This window comes from Cetorhinus maximus, chromosome 17, assembly GCF_964194155.1.
Source record: "Cetorhinus maximus chromosome 17, sCetMax3.hap1.1, whole genome shotgun sequence".
NCBI classification, from domain to species: Eukaryota; Metazoa; Chordata; class Chondrichthyes; order Lamniformes; family Cetorhinidae; genus Cetorhinus; species Cetorhinus maximus.
In genome coordinates, this window is record NC_135895.1 from 67,503,052 (window position 1) to 67,521,188 (window position 18,137).

Consider the following 18,137-nt stretch of genomic DNA (forward strand, 5'->3'; position numbering starts at 1 on the left):
TAAGGGTGGTCTTTTTCAGGTATCACTTCAGTGTTTCACTCTGCAGATGATAATGTTGTTTGTAGAATCTTCTTGGGACTTGGTACGCTCTACATGAACTTTTTGAACAATGAGCTAATTAGTAGGATAGGCTGGTAGGTGCCCACAACTCTGATATAGCATTGTCTGGCCGAGGAGAGAATCTCGAGGGTTGCCCCAATTACTGATTCCTCAGTATCTCAGATGCTATCTTTAATTTTGACATAGTTCATGAAGACTTTACTAAATATGGGCAAAGAATATTCTGTTTTTTCTTTGTCTATTTGCAATGATTGCAGAACCTCAATGGAAGTTACGTGTATAAGATATTTCCAGTTCATGGCATGAAACAGTAGAGCTTCCTCAGCAGAAATTTGAGATTCAACTCCGCTGTGAAGTGACAAACAGGGGAATTGGTTACAGGGCAGAAGAGTTTGTACAGCTGTGATTAAACCTATGACATGTCTTGCAAATAAATTCTTGCCAATACCATGGCTGAGATCTGTTAAGTCAGCACAAACTGGAAAGCAAAATTGGATCCTTTCTAATCTACAGCCTTAAAAAATTATGCATAACTTCCAGAGTTCCTGCTAAATCCCACTGAAGCCACAAACAAAGTCACAAAGTAATAGGGTCAATGAAATGAATGAAGCTGTTTCTTTTATCCAAAGGTAGGAATAACAATTTATATGAGAAGAAAGCAATAGCAAGTTCTGAATGTATAACAATGAACAACACCAACCTTGCTGAAAATAGATAACTCGAAGAAGACCTGCTCTGTTAGCTGATAAGCATCAAATAGTCAACAATGACATGGCTGGACCCAAGCAATTCCACAAGATTCTGGTGAAGAGATTCAGAAATATTGATTAATAATATTCTGTAGAAGCAGATCAAAATTGTCAATATTTACAGTAGTTGTGAGAATACAAGGTGTACTTTTTTCCAACTTCATAATTTTGATTCATATTTCCTCAGGTTTGCGTAGTCTTTTTAATTATATGGTCTACTCTTAATTTGAATTATTTGTTAATTGGCATCAAAATCAAGGAAAAGTCTCCTGTGTTAATAAAAACAGAAAATGCTGGTAAAATTCAGCAGGTCTGGCAGCATCTGTGGAGAGAGAAACAGAGTTAACATTGAGTCCGTATGACTCTTCCTCAGTTAACCTCATTTTTTGTTTTTATTTCACATTTCCAGCATCTGCAGTATTTGCTTTTGTAAACGTCTCCTGTGTTGTTGTATTAAAATTATTTAGATAGTATTGCTCGACAGTTTGATCTTTTTTTCAAACAAAAGCAGCTTAGAGAAATTATCAGGATTTGACAGTGACTCTTGAAAGTCAGTATTTCAGTCACACTGTCGCCTTTCACATCAATGTGAAAGAGGCAGCATAACTCCAGACCCAGGCCTTGATTTGACACTGGATTAAAACCACATGGTGTATGGAGGGAAGCCATCTTACACAATTTAACTTTGGCACCATGTGGAGTCGGACTCTAGACCATTGTGAAGCCAACTTTAAAAAATGCTCACCCAGTTCTTTGTACCTTTGAGACACTTTGTAAACCTACTGCAGCGTTTTAATATTATGAGAATCTGATGCAGCATATGTGTTTGATAGCGGATCTCTAGCGTGTGTATAAGTTCACATGTGTCTCTCCAGACAGGCACAACATGACTCACAGCCTACAATTTAACATGGATTTAGCTGGCTGTTGTCACACTTTACATCTCCTGCAATATGATCTCAGCTACATTGCTGCCAATTGATTTCCAATGGACTCTGTTTTACTAAAGAGGGATTGATTTATCTTAGTGAGGAAACTGACCCAGAACAGAGGGCTGACCTGCCTTGGGGGACCTGTAGTGCCTCTTTTCGGGAAGGCTCGCCAAGCCCACACTCCATTCGGGCAGTGGCGAGACCACCAGTGGGCCTTCCCCTGGAATCAAGACCCTGGGGACAGAAGTCCCGCCTAGCGAGAGCTGCCAGCCAATCAGAGGTCAGCAACACCACTGAAGAGGCTGTGGCTGCTGCCAGAAGGACACCCCTCAGAGTGCCAGGATCACGGAGGACCCAGGCTACAGCTATATAATGTGGTGGTAGGGGGGGGAGCTGTTTCACGAGGATGGGGGTCACAGAGAGAGGGGGTGTTGGAAGCAAGGACAGGGGGGGTGGCGCTCAGTGAGTCCCCCCACTTTGATGTCCAGTCCCTCGATGAGGCACTGACTGCCTTCGATTGAGGGACCCCCCAAGGTGACAAATAGCCCGCACAGATTCACCTGTCATGCATGCCGCATCGAAACAGGTCCACCTGCAGCTGGGTTAATACCACCAGCAGCGGAATGCGTCCCTTAAGTAGTCATTAATTGGCCAATTAAGGGCCTCAATTAGCAGCAGGGCTAGAAGGTCAAACATGGGTCTTTCCGCCCAGAGCTTAATTCTGATGGAGGTGGAAGGGTGGCGGGGTTCAGGTACACCATCACCCCCCCTGCCTTTATCCACTCGGAGAACAATTGTGTCGAGCAGGACTGCACTGGTTATATACATGGATGTTTATTGGCTCCTTCCAAATCCAGGGTCAACTTTGCCTTTGTATTTTGCATTCTTTATATAGGGGTTTCAAAGAGGGGCAGGAGGGATTCTTTATTTCCAACAAAAAAAAAGGAGACTTAAAATTTCTGTACAGACCAAGTCTAAAAGTTTTGTCATTTTAATCCGTTATTTAAATGTTGTAAATTGGTGATTTAATTGATGACCGTGTTTGGAAAACTTGAGTTCTCTGTGTGCAATACAGAAATACGTTTGATCACATTTCTACAATAAATATCAATGGAAGTGAAAAAAAAAATCACCCCCCTTAATTACATACCCTTCCTGCCTCCAAGCTCGCCACCCGAGAGAGCAGAAGATTCCACATGTTAATTCTGTTTCTCTCTTCACAGAGAGCCAGACTTGCTGAGTAATTTCAGCATTTTCTGTTTTTATTTCAGATTTTCAGTATCTAAAGTACTTTGCTTTATCATTGCCAGAAAACCTTGGTGCAAGCTATTCCTCAACCATTCAGCCATTCTTTAATGTAGCACAGCACAGATTCACTTTCAAAAGGACTCCCAACACTATTTGCAACTTCAATGCACCTCCCCTTTAAGAGGTGCTGACCGCCTTTAAGTAGCATTACCCATTCACAATATCAGGCCCCCTGATGTTGTGTGCAGCAATGATTTGAAATAGTAGAAAGCACAAATTTAACATGCTGCCTGCAACCTAATGAATGGGTGTGTGTTGATTATGTACCACAATTCCCATGCCGGTTTTCAGGATCCTCGGGGATCTTCTGCCACTACCATTGAGGAGACACAAATGCCGCTAGATTATCAATGCTGATGAGGTGTGTAAGAAAGGCAAGGTTACAGTGATCATGGGGGATTTCAATATACAGGTGGACTGGGAAAATCAGGTTGGTAGTGGATCCCTAGAAAAGGAATTTGTGGAATGTCTACAAGATGACTTTTTGGAGCAGCTTGTGGTGGAGCCCACTAGGGAACAGGCAATTCTAGATTTAGTGATGTGTAATGAGGCAGATTTGATAAGGGAGCTTAAGGTGAAGGAACCCTTAGGAGGAAGTGACCATAATATGATAGAATTTACCCTGCAATTTGAGAGGAAACAGCTGGAATCAGATGTAACGGTATTACAGTTGAATAAAGGCAACTACAGAGGCATGAGGGAGGAGCTGGCCAGAATTGACTGGGAGATGAGCCTAACAGGAAAGACAGTGGAACAGCAATGGCAGGAGTTTCTGGGAGTAATTTGGGAGACACAGCAAAAATTCATCCCTAGGAAGAAGAAGCATACTAAAGGGAGGACGAGGCAACCATGGCTGACAAGGGAAGTCAGGGACAGCATAAAAGCTAAAGAGAAAGCATACAATGTGGTGAAGAGCAGTGGGAAACCAGGGGATTGGGAAGCCTACAAAGACCAACAGAGGACAACTAAAAAAGAAATAAGGAGGGAGAAGATTAAATATGAGGGCAAACTAGCCAGTAATATAAAAGAAGATTGCAAGAGTTTTTTTTAGATATATAAAGGTTAAGAGAGAGACAAAAGTGGACATTGGGTCACTGGAAAATGACGCTGGAGAAGTAGTAGTGGGGAACAAAGAAATGGCGGAGGAACTGAATAGGTACTTTGCGTCAGTCTTCACAGTGGAAGACACGAGTGACATCCCCAAAGTTCAAGAGAGTCGGAGGGGGCAGAGGTGAGTATGGTGGCCATTACCAAGGAGAAGGTGCTAGGAAAACTGAAAGGTCTGAAGGTGGATAAATAACCTGGACCAGATGGATTACACCCCAGAGTTCTGAAGGAGATAGCAGAAGAGATAGTGGAGGCGTTAGTGGTGATCTTTCAGGAATCACTGGAGTCAGGGAGGGTCCCAGAGGACTGGAAAATCACTAATGTAACCCCCCTGTTTCAGAAGGGAGTGAGGCAAAAGACGGGAAATTACAGGCCGATTAGCCTGACCTCGGTCGTTGGTAAGATTTTAGAGTCCATTATTAAGGATGAGATTTCAGAATACTTGGAAGTGCATGGTAAAATCGGGCAAAGTCAGCATGGTTTCATCAAGGGGAGGTCCTGCGTGACAAATCTGTTAGAATTCTTTGAGGAGGTAACGAGTAGTTTAGACAAAGGAGAGCCAATGGATGTTATCTACTTGGACTTCCAGGAGGCCTTTGACAAGGTTCCGCACAGGAGGCTGCTCAGTAAGATAAGAGCCCATGGTGTTAGAGGCAAGGTACTAGCATGGATAGGAGATTGGCTGTCTGGCAGGAGGCAGAGAGTGGGGATAAGGGGGTCCTTCTCAGGATGGCGGCCAGTGACTAGTGGAGTTCCGCAGGGGTCAGTGTTGGGACCACAACTTTTCACTTTATACATTAATGATCTAGATGAAGGAACTGAGGGCATCCTGGCTAAGTTTGCAGATGATACAAAGATAGGTGGAGGGACAGGTAGTATTGAGGAGGCGGGGAGGCTGCAGAAGGATTTGGACAGGTTAGGAGAATGGGCAAAGAAGTGGCAGATGGAATACAACGTGGGGAAGTGTGAGGTCATGCACTTTGGTAGGAAGAATAGAGGCATAGACTATTTTCTAAATGGGGAGAGAATTCAGAAATCTGGAGTGCAAAGGGACTTGGGAGTCCTAGTCCAGGATTCTCTTAAGGTTAACTTGCAGGTTGAGTTGGTAGTTAGGAAGGCAAATGCAATGTTGGCATTTAATTCGAGAGGACTAGAATATAAAAGCAGGGATGTGCTGCTGAGGCTTTATAAGGCTCTGGTCAGACCACATTTAGAATATTGTGAGCAATTTTGGGCCCCGTATCTCAGGAAGGATGTGCTGGCCCTGGAGAGGGTCTGGAGGAGGTTCACGAGAATGATCCCAGGAATGAAAGGCTTAACATATGAGGAACGTTTGAAGACTCTGGGTCTATACTCGATGGAGCTTAGAAGGATGAGGGGGGGATCTGATTGAAACTTACAGAATACTGAAAGGCCTGGATAGAGTGGACGTGGGGAAGATGTTTCCATTAGTAGGAGAGACTAGGACCTGAGGGCACAGCCTCAGAATAAAGGGAAGACCTTTTAGAACAGAGATGAGGAGAAACTTCTTTAGCCAGAGAGTGGTGAATCTATGGAATTCATTGCCACAGAAGGCTGTGGAGGCCAGGTCATTGAGTGTATTTAAGACCGAGATAGATAGGTTCTTGATTGGTAAGGGGATCAAAGGTTACTGGGAGAAGGCAGGAGAATGGGGTTGAGAAACTTATCAGCCATGATTGAATGGCGGAGCAGACTCGATGGGCCGAATGTCCTAATTTCTGCTCCTATGTCTTATGTTCTTATGGAGCTGCCCCCACTCAGTGGTATACCTTGAGGAAGACGGGTTCGAAACACTTACATCACACAGTTCCAATAAAAGTTTAAACACATCTCCCTGACATCACACAAGGATGTGGAGACTAGTTCTACTGAGACTGACATCACAGGAATATGAATCTCACAGTGGGACACTATCACTGAGTGGGGGCAAGGCTAAAGTTCAAAATAAGAGTATTCCAAAGTACAGAATCACAATGCTTTCAGTTGACAGGAACATTCACATAACCATCAAATGCATTAACAGAAGTGCAATTTATTTACATGTCTAGTAGTACACCTGTGACCCAAAAGTGACATCAATTTTTCTTAATTTTCCTAACTACCGCTACAACTGGGTGCAGCCCTGACATCCACAGCAGAGATGGAGGCAGCCTGCTGACTGTGATGACCTCGGCAGACGCCCTCTGGTGGCCCGAGGCCAGAACGTCCCTGGCCTGATAAGGGTCACCTGCTCAGCGGTAGAAGCACCCTCAGTGGTCTGAAAAGCTGGAGTGATGGGATCATAGGCGGAGGGGGCTGTGAGTGGCTGCACACCCTCGGAGTGTCCTGAGAGGAGGCCCCCGGGGTGTCCGGCTGACGTTCATCCTCCCTGTGGGTGCCTGAGGGTCCCGCCCTTACTCCCGCAGGAGATGGTGCACCTGGAGGGAGGTCAAGGTGCCTCATCCCCATGTCACCTACATCTTGATGGTGCCCACCAGGGTGTGTGCCCATGGAGTGGAGGGCCAAGTGCAAATCCAGCCAGGCCTACTGGACTAAGGTCTCCATCGTGTTTGCCAGCCTTCCCGTGGTGACCTCGAGGCGCTCGCATGTCGGAGCCAAGACATCAGACAGAATGTGGATGGACTCCTCCATCATTCACTCGAGTCTGATGAGTGTCTGTTGAATCTCTGGCTGATGTTTCGCCACCTATTGTTGCATCTCCAGCTTTGAGTTGGCAGCCACTTCCAGAGGTGGTTCATCTGACTCTGACTGAGCGGGTGGCTGGTCTCCAGCAGCCCTCCGAATGCCAGAGACCCGGGCTGTCCCTGCCTCCGACTGCCGCAAGGACGTGTCAATGAGGTGTTCCCCAGAAAGTGAGGCCAGGCCTAATCTACAGTCGTATCCCACCAATGTGTGTGTCTCTGAGCTGGTGGAGGGTGCGTGTGAGCCCTGTGATGATTCTTCCAGAGCTTCCTCTTCGGATGAAGTCTATGGGCTTGCACTGGCGCTGGACTGGCTTGCTGGTCTCGATCTGCTGATTCCTAGAAAATAGAAAATAGAGTTTCAGTTAATGAGCATGAGTTAGATAAGACTGCATGTGACTCACTGTGAATGTCAGGATTTGATGAAGTGATGCAGCTGTGATCCATCCTCAGTTGGTGGGAGAGGCTGATCTCCCTTTCCCCAGAGGAGCGATCCCTGTCCTCCCCAGCCAGCTCAGCTGCAGCCTCCTCAAACTCACTGAGGGCAATGATATCAGCCGTCCCTCCCCCAGTCTGCGATCTTTCGCGCCTGTTGTGTGCTAGTTTGGTCTGTATGAAGAGAAAGAAAGGCATGTGATGAGAAGGGATGGAGCAGAAGTTGGGTGAGATGCATGTCCCCTGTGTGTGGTGAGCCCTCCCCAGAAGGGCCAGAGGATGGAGTGTGAGTAACATGATAGTTGGCTCTGAAGAAGAGTCATTCGGACTTGAAATGTTAACTCTGTTTCTCTCTCCACAGATGCTGCCAGACCTGCTGAGTTTTTCCAACATTTTCTGTTTTTATTTCAGATTTCCAGCATCCTCAGTATTTTGCTTTTATATTATGATAGACGGGATGGTGGTGATGTGAAAGTCTCGGTGAGAGAACGAGTGTTGATATGTGTTTCCTGCTAATGGTTGTGTGAGATCCCTGAAGAGAGTAGCCATTTGAGTGCATGATGCCATGATAAGAGTTTGATATTGGAGGGTGTTGAAAGATGACTTACCCTGGTGGAGCGGATGAGATCATTCATCCTCTTCCTGCACTGGATGGCATTTCAGGCGCGGTTGCCAGCAGCGCTGACCTGCTCCGCCATGGCCTCCCAGGCCGGAGAGGTGAGGCTGCTGTGCTTTCTGCAGCCATCCCTGGGATAGAGCATGTGCCTTTGCGCTGGCACCCCTCTGATTAAGGCCTGGAGGGTCTGATGCGTGAAGCGGGTGCTGCCTTTTTCTACAGACTCTTGGCCTTCCTCTTCTGGCTGTCAGACATCTCTGGTGGGCTGGAGAGAGTGAGATTGTGTGTTGGACTGGCCTTTAAAAATGGCTCCTGGACCTTCAAACCCACCAGCCAACGGCGGCCGCACGAATCAACCCCCCACCCACCAGGTGATTCGGACTGATACGCGCCTTTGCATAATTAATGAGGCACCAAGCGCAGGATCGGGCACGAGTTCCTGTCATTCCAGACAGCGGGGTGGGCACTGCCGAGACCACCCACCACAGCACTCAGTCTCATTCATGGAAAATTTCACCCATAGTGTGGAACTCAATGGTTTAACATAACTGCAGCCACAATAAAAGGATTCTACTTCCTAGTAATAGAATGTGCAATCTGCTCCGGCAAGTCTATCATTACCTGGTTACCTTTAGCCTTTTTCTCACAAAGGAAGATGGCTTAGCCAAAATTAACTGTGATGGAACCACCCAGTGAGGGCAAGGTGTTTGCTATCAAGTATTATATGCTATTGTAATGTCTGAACAGATCAAGGCCTGCCAACAAAAATCTTTATTAATTATATTGTGGTTGTGGATAGACATGTTTTTGATCCAAAGCTTTTGTACCACATGAAGGCTATAGAATTGAAGCTGCTACCTATACTCTGCTTTGAACTGGCATTTGTGAGGGCCAAGTACTGTACGTGTTTCTGAAGAGGGGTCACTAATGGGTTTCTGTTATTTATTGATTGAAACTTTAGCTCTCATTTCAGATTGAATTGTGCAGAAAGCAACGTACCTCATTTAGAAAATAGAAGACTTTTAAAATTACCTTTACAGTAAACTACTTCTGCTCTGGATTATGAATGTCAAAGGGAAAGAGTTTAAGATGACATTGCTTTAATGCATAATGATGCCATCAGCCATGCCACTAATATTTAATTCTTGAACAAGTTTGGATAGAATCACAGGAGCAGAAATTTAAGAAAACAAGTTTTTTTTCTAATGACCCCATTCCATGAAGAAACAGCCCTTAATTTATTCAGAGTGTTTTTCTAATTTTTTAAACTGCAAAACCTAGATGAAGGGCTAAGGCTGAATACCACGAAGGCCAAAAAGAGTAGCATAAAACATGAAATAATGGGAGGTAAGGAATTCCAGTTTTGAACATTGGGAACTATGAGTTAACAAGAAGGTGGTGCAGTCAATCTTGATTTCAACTGAGGGAGGATGCAAGGGCAAAAGAGGAACACCATGGGACAGCTGATGTGGTGATCCAAGAGACAAGAGAAGGAAGTTCAGAGGAACAATAAACATAGTAGTATTGATTTAACTGGAGATAGAAAAGAAAGATGACAGTGGGAGCAGGCAGGGAGAGAGAAACCAAGACAGAGATTGTATTTCTGGCAATGTGCTTTCCAGTGTCCAGCACCACATTGTCTCTTCAATAAATATCTTTAAAAAAAAAACAATTGACTATTCACTTCTTTGCCCTTTGTGGGATGTTGTGAGTACAGAATCACTACTGCATTTATCTACATGATAACTGCTGCTGCACTTCTACCATAACTCATTATGTGAAGCCTCTTTCAATGATTTGACAAGGCACAATATAAATGCTTTACTTAAGAGAGTAGAGCAGAACCTTTGCAGCCTATTACAAGAGGAATAATTGAAATTCTGCTCTTAAAGTTAAAATCAGTGCAAATAAAGAACCAGTTAACAAGAGCTGTGAAATAAAGTAATTTCATTTTTAAATGAAGTGCTAATTTGAAATAATAAAGACAAGCACCTCTGTTTACTCATGGAAGCTGTTATAAACTGCTCTTAACTGAGAAGCTAATTAATGTCACTTAGAACACACTATGTACTGGTGGCTGACAATAATAACCAGAGTCTTTTATTATCTCTTTCTGAATTTACTCCTAGAGAGTGACGGGTTGCATTCTGTCTAATGTAAACTCCCCAGCTACACCTGTAATTGGACAGCCACAGAATGGAAGGCGCTCTATCTACCAGAACTCCACAATCACAAGCGACAAACCCACTGCAGGTAGGTCCCATCCATGATACACTTGGCGGGGTGGGGTGGGGTGCTGATGTAATGGGGAAAAGACTGAGAATGGCTTTTCAAGCATTGATTCAATATCAATGTCCTTGATTGTGGTTGCTTTTTTACACGACAAATGAAATGTTTGACAAAAGTTACATTCATGCAGCACAATAGTACCGTTTTTTTACTTTTCAAGCAAGCTACTGTAGCTTCACTAATGGACCCATAAGACCAGGGTGGATCCAACTGGTGACCACCAGTTTGTTGCAAATTAGTTAACCTCAGCTGGAAAACAGGAAAATTGGCCATGCTGCGCACCATTTGCCTCGTCCATAATCTGCACATATTGAAATACAGTGTCAAGGCCAACACGTGAAGAACCGTCATTGAGTAAGGTACTAATTGATTACGACTACCCATGGAACTGTACCCAGGCATGAATGAGCACCTTCAAAGAAGGAACTGCTAGCAGTAAAAATTAGACGCTTGCTTTGTAAAACACCAAAAAAAAACTACAGGTGTTGAAATAGTTGCATTTAAAGGTGTTGCTCTCAGATGTAACATTGCAATGTGTAGATCTTGCTTGGTCTGTCAACATGTGAGAAATAGGGAGTTCATCATGCAAATTATTCGTTCAACCAGACTATTAACTATAGGGTAATGTGGAGAAGAAGTAGTGTGATCAATATTCCACTTCTCATATACCCTGAAATGGCTTACCAATGAATTGCAGACCGTTATCCACAATGATCTCTCTAAGCATACCAAATAAACCAAAGATAGCACCTAGAGTGTGTGTGACAGTGGTGCTTGCTGTATTGTGCAATTGTCAAATACTGGGGTACTTGGTAAAGTAGTTGACAATGACAAAGTCAGTGCTGTGGACATGAAAGAGGTCAGGTGTGATTTTGGATGAAGAATAGCAAGGAATTTTATGTAGAATGAATGGTTCTTCACATTGACTAGGCATATGTTTTTGACATAGCTCACACTGCTTGACAACGACTTCAATGTCACTGTTGATACCTGGCTAATAGAGTCTCTCTTGTCCTTCTCATCCAATCTATGCCCATGTGTGAGTGATGAAATTGTTGAAGAATATGAGGTCACAAAGATTCCAGTATGATGACCTGCCTGCATTTATAAATAGCTCCCCTGGAGATGCCTAGCTCATCCCAATAAGGCCAAAATGGTCTCACGTGTTCGTGGACATATGGAATTGAACTAGGCCATCCTTCAAAGATGGTTTTCTACAGTTTCTGTAATGTGGAATCTTTTTCCATTTCTTCAATAGTACTGGCATTTGCATTGCACAAAATGTACCAGATCAATTTGGAGAACAACTTCAAATTCAATGTCAATGAAGTCAACTTGTAGATACAATTATTGGAATTAACACTTGGATGTTGAGAAAGAATGCTTCTGAAGCTAGCCTGTACCTTAAAACAAATTTACTTCCAAGACAGCAAAGCAAAGTCACAGACTCTCCCAGTTCCTCCCAGAAACCCAGAGTGAATGGGTTTATATACTCCTGCAATGATTTCCTAGTCCTTCTCTAATTGTGGACAGCTGCACATATAAAGCATGTATTCGACTGCAGCACAATTTCAACATTAACACCAAGGATATATCTTCTGTTTTCACTGGATTAGGCAATCGCCTTTAAGGATAGCAGCATGGCGTCAATTGGAGGGAAGTGTGTCATGCTGCTGTCCCTTAAAGGCATACTTCAACATAAAGCAGCATCTCTAATACAGAAAAATATCTCAAGGTGGTTTACAAAGCTGTCTTTTAGGCACAAATGCATGCTGGGCTAAAGAAGGAGCTGTTAGGATGAGTACCTAAAGCTTTGAAAAAGAGGTGGGCCTTAAAGGGGGTGTTAAAGGTAGAGAGTGACATGAAGAGGCAGAGGGATTTAGAAAGGGAATTCTATAATTTGTGCTGAAGGCATGGCCACCAATGGTGTGGTGAAGGGAGGTGGGAGGCGCTAAAGACTAGAATGTGCAAGAGTTGAGTTCTGAGGAGGATTGTAGGGCTGGAGGATGTTACAAAGATATGGATAGGAGAGGCCATGAAGTAATATAAGCATGTTGTGTTTTAGTGATTTTGCTTTGGGAGAAATGTTGGCCTGGGCACCTCCCCTGCCCTTATTTTACTAAAGGAATCTGGCATGTCCATCTGAGAGGGCAAACAGGGACTCAGTTTGATGGTTTCACCTGAAAGACGGCATCCCCAAATGTACTGCCTTAGCTCTGTATTGAAGTATCAACCCAGATTTTGTGCTTAAGTCTCTGGGGTAGGGCTTGAACTCAAAATGTTTGATTCACAGGTGAAAGCACTACCACTGAGCCAAAGCTTAAGTGAAAGAATGAACTGTCTGGTAAAATTAATGATGTCTATGCCACATGGGCAATAACATGTTGATGGCTGAAATAAGTGAAATACCTGATTTTAAATTACACTTTAGAACTTCTACCAGCGCTTTGATGATTGAATTCCACAATTTTGTCCATTGTTTGAGAGCATTGTAGATAGCACGTTTAGAAAGGTGGTCACACCGCAGAAGAAGGGACTTGAGGAAGGAAGGGAATGGGTGACCACCAGACAGTCCAAGAGAAACAGGCAAGTAGTTCAGGAGTCCCCTGGGGTCCCGTTCGCAAATCGGTATTCCATTTTGGAGACTGATGAGGGCACTGGTTTCTGCAAGGAGTGCAGACAAAGCCAAGCTTCTGGCACCACAAGGAGCCTGTCTGTACAGGAGGGGAGGAAGAGAGGAAGAGCAATAGTAATAGGGGATTCTATAGTCAGGGGAACAGATAGGCGCTACTGTGGCTGTCAACGGGACTCCAGGATGGTATGTTGCTTTGCTGGTGCCAGGGTCCGGGATGTCACTGAACAACTGCAGGGCATCCTGAAGGGGGAGGGGGATAAGGCAGAGGTCATGGTACATGTTGGTACCAATGACATAGGAAGAAAGAGGGATGAGGTCTTGAATCAAGAATTCAGGGAGTTAGGCAGTAGACTAAAAAGCAAGACCTCTCGGGTTGTAATCTCTGGATTACTCCCAGTGCCACGTGCTAGCGAGAAATAGGAGAATAGCACAGATGAATACGTGGCTTAAGAGTTGGTGCAGGAGGGAGGGTTTTAGATTCCTGGATCACTGGGGCTGTTTGTGGGGAAGGTGGGACCTGTACAAGTAGAACAGTCTACATCTGAACCAGAGTGGGAATAACATCCTTGCGGGCGGGTTTGCTAGTGCTGTTGGTTGTGGAAGGGGCAGGATTGGCAGCTCAACATTCCGGGATATAGAATCTTCAGGCGAGACAGGGGAGGGGGTAAAAGAGGAGGAGGCATTGCATTATTAATTAAGGAGTCAGTTACTGCAGTAAGGAGAGATGATGTCTTGGAGGGGGCATTGAATGAAGCTTTATGGGTAGAGCCTAGGAATAAAAAAAGGGGCAGCCACATTGTTAAGTGTTTATTATAGACCCCCAGATAGTCAGCGGGAAATTGAGGGGCAAATATGTGCACAATTTGCAGAGGTGTGTAAAAACAATAACAATAGGGTAATTATATTAGGTGATTTCAACTTTCCCAACATTAATTGGGATAGACATAGTGTTTAGGGCTTGAATGGAGTGGATTTCTTGAAATGTGTACAGGAGAACTTTTTAGGTCAATATGTAGAGGGTCCAACAAGGGACGGCGCAATGCTGGACCTAATTCTGGGGAATGAAGCTGGACAGGTGGCTGAGGTGGTTGTGGGGGAGCATTTTAGTGATAGCGACTACAACATGGTACAGTTTAAATTTATTATGGACAAAGAAATCGACAAGTTGCAAATAATTGTTTTGGATTGGGGGAGAGTGGGTTTTAGTAAAATAAGGCAGTATCTGGTCAAGGTAGACTGGGAACAGCTACTTGTGGGGAAATCTAGGAGCAGTGGGGCGGCGTTCAAAAAGGAAATGGGGAGGGTACAGGCTCAACATGTTCCCTCTAGGGTGATAGGAAGGAGTAACAAGCCCAGAGAACCATGGATGACCAGAGATATTCAGGTTACGAAGAGAAGGAAAAGAGAGGCTTTTAGCAGATACAAGGGAAGCAAATCAGTGGAGGCATTAGTGGAGTACAGAAAGTGCAGGGTGGAGCTTAAGAAAGTAATTAGGAGAGCAAAGAGAGGATATGAGAAAGCTCTGACTGGTAAAAGTAGGGAAAATCCCAAGATATTCTATAAGTGTATCAATGGAAAGAGGATAACCAGGGAAAGAGTAGGGCCCATAAGGGACCAAGGGGGCAATCTATGGGTGGAGCCAGAGGACATCGCTAGAGTGTTGAATGAATACTTCACGTCCGTCTTCACCCAAGAGAATGAGGATGAAGGTACTGAACTCAGGGAGAGAGACTGCAAGGTTCTTAAGCAAATTGATGTAGGGAGTGACAAGTTATTGGAGGTGTTGGCAGGCTTAAAAGTGGACACATCTCCAGGTCCAGATGATTTGAGTCCCAGACTGCTGAAGGAGACAAGGGAGGAGATCGCAGGGGCTCTGACCCAAATTTTTAATTCCTCTCTGGTCATGGGGGAGGTGCCAGTGGACTGGAGAACAGCTAATGTGGTTCCACTATTTAAGAAAGGTTGTAGAGATAAGCCAGGGAACTACAGACCAGTGAGTCGCACGTCAGTAGTAGGGAAACTATTGGAGAAAATTCTGAAGGGGATTATCTATCCACTTGGAGAGGCAAGGTTTGATCAGGGATAGTCAACATGGCTTTGTCAGAGGGAGGTCATGCCTAACAAATTTGATTGAATTTTTTGAGGAGGTGACCAGATGTGTAGATGAGGGTAGTGCAGTTGATGTAGTTTATATGGATTTCAGCAAAGCCTTTGACAAGGTCCCACATGGGAGACTTATAAAGAAGGCAAATGCACATGGGATACAGGGTAATTTGATAAGGTGGATTCAAAATTGGCTTAGTAGTAGGAGACAGAGGGTGATGACAGAAGGATGTTTAAGTGACTGGAAGCCAGTGTCCAGTGGCATCCCACAGGAATCTGTGCCGGGTCCCCTATTATTTGTCATTTATATAAACTACATAGATGACTATGTGGGGGGTAGGATTAGTAAGTTTGCGGATGACACAAAGATTGGCTGGGTGGTTAACAGTGAGGTTGAGTGTCTTGGGCTACAGGAAGATATAGACAGGATGGTCAAATGGGCAGATAAGTGGCAGATGGAATTTAACCCTGAAAAGTGTGAGGTGATACATTTTGGAAGGAGTAATTTGTCAAGGAAGAATTCAATGAACGGCATGGCACTAGGAAGTTCTGAGGAACAAAGGGTGTGTGCGTCAATAGATCTCTGAAGGCAGAGGGGCATGTTAGTGGGGTGGTGAAAAAGGCATATGGGACACTTGCCGTTATCAATCGAGGCATAGATTACAAAAGTAGGGAGGTCAGGTTGGAGTTGTATAGAACCTTGGTGAGGCCACAGCTGGAGTACTGTGTGCAGTTCTGGTTGCCACATTATAGGAAGAATGTGATTGCACTGGAGGGGGTGCAGAGGAGATTCACCAGGATGTTGCCTGGGATGAAACATTTAAGTTATGAAGAGAGGTTGGATAGACTTGGGTTGTTTTTATTGGAGCAGAGAAGACTGAGGGGCAACCTGATTGAGGTGTACAAGATTATAAGGGGCATAGACAGGGTGGATAGGGAGCAGCTATTTCCCTTAGTTGAAGGGTCAGTCACGAGGGGACATAATTTCAAAGTGAGGGGCAGCAGGTTTAGGAGGGATGCGAGGAAAAACATTTTTACCCAGAGGGTGGTGACGGTCTGGAATGCACTGCCTGGGAGGGCGGTGGAGGCGGGTTGCCTCACATCCTTTAAAAAGTACCTGGATGAGCACTTGGCACGTCATAACATTCAAGGCTTTGGGCTAAGTGCAGGTAAATGGGGTTAGGTAGGTAGGTCAGGTATTTCTCACGTGTCGGTGCAGACTCGATGGGCCGAAGGGCCTCTTCTGCACTATGTGATTCTGTGATTCTGTTTGTGAAAACTATAAGTGGGTAGTCTTTATTTTTAAAAATATACCAGTCAAACCCCATTGGCATTGTACACAAGGAGTCAGGACCAAGTGTATCCTTTCAAGTAAAGTGGGGTTAGAGGGCAGGATACGATTGGACCAGACCCACAAGCATAATTCCATTACCAATTAAAGTTAATCATTCTGTCTATATATATTATATATATATATATATTCCATTATAAATTCCTATGCCTACCTTTTATAATAAAAATAGCTTTTTTTAAACTGGCCACACTGATGACACCTTTCCACTGTTAATGGTTCTGTGCAAAAAGTTGATAAGTACTTGAAAAGGAGACATTCTCAGATCTGTAGGGCAAGAGCATGGGAGTGGGAAGAATTGATAAGTCTTCAAAGAGTTGACACAATGGACTGAAGGGCTTCATCTATTTTGTATGACCTCTATATAGTGCTATGATAGACACTTTCAAAATGTAATTATACATACCCTTAGCAACAATAGGTGTGATAAAGAATTGTAAGAGTTAATCATATATTTAAAAAAAGATTCAGTCCACATGCAATTTCCAGCTCTGACTTCCAGTTGCTGTCAAGCAACTTAAGTTTAAGTAGCCACCAAGTTATCTTTCAGCCATGTTGGTATAGGGTATTAAGTTATAGGATTGTTAACAAATAAACGTAAAGCTTTAAAATACATTTCCACCATTCAGCTCTCTTGAACTTCCTCCTCTCCCACACCTCTGCATAACTTTTCATGTTAATGACTTCTGGAGATTCTGAGACAAACCTATAACTTCACATGTATATATAATTAATAAGCTAATAATAATGGTGCAGGTCAGCTCTTTCATATCAAAAAAACAATGCTGCTAGCTAAATTAAAGATCTGGGCTACTTTGATTTTTTAAAGTAAGCAATATGATACTGATAACATCGAAGGAACAGATGATTCCATACTGGGAATTGCTTGGTTAATTTCCGGACAAGCAGTATTTCTGAACAATAGATTTATAGTTGGCGGGGTTACAGTGTACCAGCATTTCTAATGTTGCTGTAGAAATTAATAACATTTGACATTATTGTTAATTAATTATGTATTGCTTATAGTTCTGGATTTCAGGTTAACTGAAACTCATTGCGTTATTGGATGCTGCATGTTAGTTACTATAATTACAGCACTTATGTCTCAAAGGAGATTGCTTTTGGAAGGGTGGAATTCCATTTCCCCAATTCTCTCCAGTGCATCGCTAGATTCCTTGTTGAACCTAGTCCCAGCTTTACCTGATGCTCGCATGTGCATTTTCTTGTCACTTGGATAGTAAACTAGAATGGCTGCTCTGTTTTTAACCCTCTTTAGACTGGGGCAGTGTGAGGCCATCTAATCACACTGGCTGAGATCAGCCAATTCTGAGCCAAGGTCTTCTTTGCTACATAAGGCATTGCTTATAAGGCAAGAACAGTAGAACTCATTCATTATGGTGTTGAATAAAATCCAGATTTTTCTTTGCAGAGAAGCTTGGCTGTGAAAAAATACTTAGCATAAATATTTAAACTGAAGGCAGTACCAAGTTTCGAGCACTCATTTTTGGTCACACATTGTGAAAATGTCCATGGTACACATTTCCTATCCCTGGAATGTTTCTTTGTCCCTGACTGTTTCTGTAATTGCAATGATTTGACAGTGGTGTAATTAAATAACTGCTAATTACTATTGTAATTAAATTACAGCTTTATTTTGTGGAGGTAAGTACTAGTTTAGATGAGATGCATGATATGAAATGTTAGCAGCCCATTAATTTACTAATAAAATCTCAGCGTGAAGAATCTTTATTAAGCTTTGGTTGCTTAAATCTTCCCCTCAAACCAAAAATGGGTCCCGTTCTTTTCAGGCAGTCTCTGTTGCAATTCCTTGTTTCAGACAAAAAAATTTC

General features: G+C 43.6%; 1 protein-coding gene across 1 annotated transcript in view; it reads left to right on the plus strand.

The window, feature by feature from the left end:
- The window catches only part of nmnat2 (nicotinamide nucleotide adenylyltransferase 2), a 326,699-nt gene that overhangs the window by 274,810 nt on the left and 33,752 nt on the right, over nt 1-18,137 (plus strand). Inside the window, exon 5 of the mRNA XM_078561382.1 lies at nt 10,039-10,162. Within this exon, the coding sequence (XP_078417508.1) occupies nt 10,039-10,162 (124 nt within the window). The remainder of the gene's footprint in view (nt 1-10,038; nt 10,163-18,137) is intronic.